The sequence below is a fragment of the Gossypium hirsutum genome, chromosome A02 (assembly GCF_007990345.1).
Source record: "Gossypium hirsutum isolate 1008001.06 chromosome A02, Gossypium_hirsutum_v2.1, whole genome shotgun sequence".
Lineage (NCBI taxonomy): Eukaryota > Viridiplantae > Streptophyta > Magnoliopsida > Malvales > Malvaceae > Gossypium > Gossypium hirsutum.
In genome coordinates, this window is record NC_053425.1 from 71247616 (window position 1) to 71250680 (window position 3065).

Consider the following 3065-nt stretch of genomic DNA (forward strand, 5'->3'; position numbering starts at 1 on the left):
CGAGACGTATTCCCGGAAGAAATCCCGAGTGGGTTACCACCTATTCGTGGAATCGAACACCAAATAGATCTTGTGCCGGGAGCCACGATTCCAAACCGACCTGCTTACCGGAGCAATCCTGAAGAGACGAAAGAATTACAAAAGCAAGTAAATGAACTCCTTGAAAAGGGCTATGTGCGCGAAAGCCTTAGTCCATGCGCCGTGCCTGTTTTGCTTGTCCCGAAAAAGGATGGAACGTGGAGGATGTGCGTGGACTGCCGTGCTATAAACAAGATAACTATCAAGTATCGTCATCCTATACCACGATTAGATGATATGCTTGACGAGCTAAGTGGCGCAAGTCTGTTTTCAAAAATTGATCTTAAGAGTGGTTATCACCAAATACGGATGCGTGAGGGTGATGAATGGAAGACTGCGTTTAAAACGAAGCATGGGCTTTACGAATGGCTCGTTATGCCATTTGGCTTAACGAACGCCCCAAGCACGTTCATGAGGCTTATGAATCACGTTCTAAGACCACGAAGTGGTGGCAAACCACTTGGCACTTCATCCGGAAAAACGTCTTTGAAATCCTGCAAGAGAGACAAAATAGAAGAAGGGGGATCTCCGGATAAGTCGTTAGTATTAAACAAATTTTCCTTATACATAAGTACAAGGATCGATTGTTTTGCCAAAAACGCTTTTCGAACATCACTTGCTTTTGCAAAGACATTCAATTTTTCACTCACTTTTTCTTTTTCTTCTTTTTCTTTTATCGCTCTCTTTTCATTCTCTTTTTTTGAATTTTCTTTTCTTTTTCATTTTTCTTTTCTTTTGTATTTTCGCTCTTTTCTTTTTCTCTCATTTGATCTACAGAATTTTTCAACTTAAGTTGATCCTCATAAACTTGCTTTGGCGTCAATGGTGCTAAGGTTACATTTCTCCCCAGATGCTTGAAAGAATATCAATTTGAGTAACCATCGTGCATAACTCGACGATCGAATTGCCATGGACGGCCCAATAACAAGTGACCTGCGTGCATCTGAACAACATGGCAAAGCACTTCATCGGAATATTTTCCAATGGAAAAGGAGACTAGAACTTGCTTTGTCACCTTTAACTCTCCTCCATCGTTGAGCCACTGAAGTTTGTACAGAGTTGGATGCTTGGTGGTTGGTAGATTTAATTTTTCCACCATGAGAGTGCTCGCTACGTTCGTACAACTTCCTCCATCGATGATGACACTACATAGCTTTCCTTGTACTTGACAACGAGTATGGAAGATGTTCTCTCGTTGTTGTTCATCGTCGATGCTTTGGATGCTTAGACTTCTTTTAACAACGAGGAGTTCTCCATCAAGAGCGTGTTCAACTTCTTCATCGTTTTCAGAAACGATTTCGGGCTCGTCTTCAAGTTCTTCCTCCTCCGATTCGATTTCTCCATTTGCTCGAACCACCATGACATTGCGGTTGGGACATTGACTCGCAATATGGCCCCTTCCAAGGCACTTAAAACACTTAATATCTCTTGAACGATTAGCAAATGAATCGGTTGCCTTACCTTTGCTCGTATCACCCATAGGTTTGTTTGCTTTGGTAGGCACCATTGGCTCTTTGGCACGGATTGGTGGATTAGTTTTACTCGAACTTTGCCCCCATCTAGTTGTGCTTGGGTTAGGAAAACTTCGAGTGGTACTCTTTCGCTTGAGTTGCTTCTCCACCTTAATGGCCATGTGTACCATGTCTACTATCTCAACATAATGTTGGAGTTCCACAATGTTAGCGATATCTCGGTTGAGACCAGCAAGGAATCGCACCATTGTTGCTTCACGATCTTCTTGGACATCGGCTCGGATCATTGCGATCTCCATCTCTTTGAAATAATCCTCAACACTCTTTGAACCTTGAGTGAGATTTTGAAGCTTTTGATAGAGTTCCCGATGATAGTAGGAGGGAATGAAACGACGTCGCATCACGGCCTTCATCTCGGCCCAAGTGGATATTGGTCGTTCCCCATTCCTTCTTCGGCTCGTAGTGAGTTGATCCCACCATATCATAGCATAATCGGAGAATTCTGATGTGAGCTTGCCTACGAACCAAATGGAGAATGAACAAGAAGCTATTAAGCTGCCCATTGGTCCGATAACGTGAGCTAGAGCTAAACGATTTAAAGATGCTATTTTAGCATTGGTGGAACGGATTGAGGAAAATGAAAGCAAAGAGCTTAAAGACGAGCTGAATATTTTCAACTTCTTTGAAGTTGAAATTCGTTCTAGCTAATTAAATTGCTGCTGGATTTTAAACCATTTAAATAAGCATTTAATTAAGTCTTATTACAGCTTATTAATATGTTTTTATTTAATATAAGTGTTTAATATGTCTTAATTTAGTTACATTAAAGATGTCTTGATTTCATTTAGTTTGTCTAAATTATTACATGTCTTAAATCTGTTCAACCGAATTTGTGTCATGCTTTATTAATATTTAAGTTGTTTCAATGTTAAATTAGGATGTTCACATTATGTATTTACTTAGTTCAGCTTAATTTGATTGAAATTAATTAAGTTCATGTGTGTTTTTAGGTACAGCCGAATTTGAAGATTCATTGGGCAGATTCATGCATGAAGATTCAATGGATGTGAAGATGTTGAACAAGCCGAAAATGGAGAAATATTGGTGGTGAAGAGAAGCCTTACTTTGCAAGGTGCCGAAAACGATCAACAACGCGAAAACATTTTCATACGCGATGTCAAGTGCAAGGTAAGATTTGTTGCGTTATAATTGATGGGGGAAGTTGTACAAATGTGGCAAGTTCAATGATGGTGGAGAAACTCGGATTGGCCACCATTAAACATCCCCATCCGTATAAACTCCAATGGCTTAACGATGGTGGAGAATTGAAGGTAACGAAGCAAGTGTTGATTTCGTTTACAATTGGGAAGTATCAAGATGAAGTTATGTGTGACGTCGTACCAATGCATGCGGGGCATCTTCTTTTGGGGCGGCCTTGGCAATTCGACAAGCGAGCGATTCATGACGGATATACAAACCGATACTCTTTCAAACACATGGGACGAATGGTGACGT

At 40.6% G+C, this 3065-nt stretch overlaps 1 protein-coding gene across 1 annotated transcript; it reads right to left on the reverse strand.

Annotated features, from left to right (window-relative positions):
* Positions 1 to 939: 939 nt before the first annotated feature.
* LOC121213902 (uncharacterized) lies at positions 940 to 1517 on the reverse strand. The gene has a single exon (XM_041087248.1). The coding sequence runs from the start codon at positions 1436 to 1438 to the stop codon at positions 944 to 946; it is 495 nt and encodes a 164-aa protein (XP_040943182.1). The 5' UTR covers positions 1439 to 1517; the 3' UTR covers positions 940 to 943.
* Between the last annotated feature and the right edge of the window lie 1548 nt (positions 1518 to 3065).

Excerpts from the sequence above, each read along its gene's own strand:
- LOC121213902 (XM_041087248.1), bottom strand. The coding sequence starts at position 1,438 with ATGGTGGTTCGAGCAAATGGAGAAATCGAATCGGAGGAGGAAGAACTT.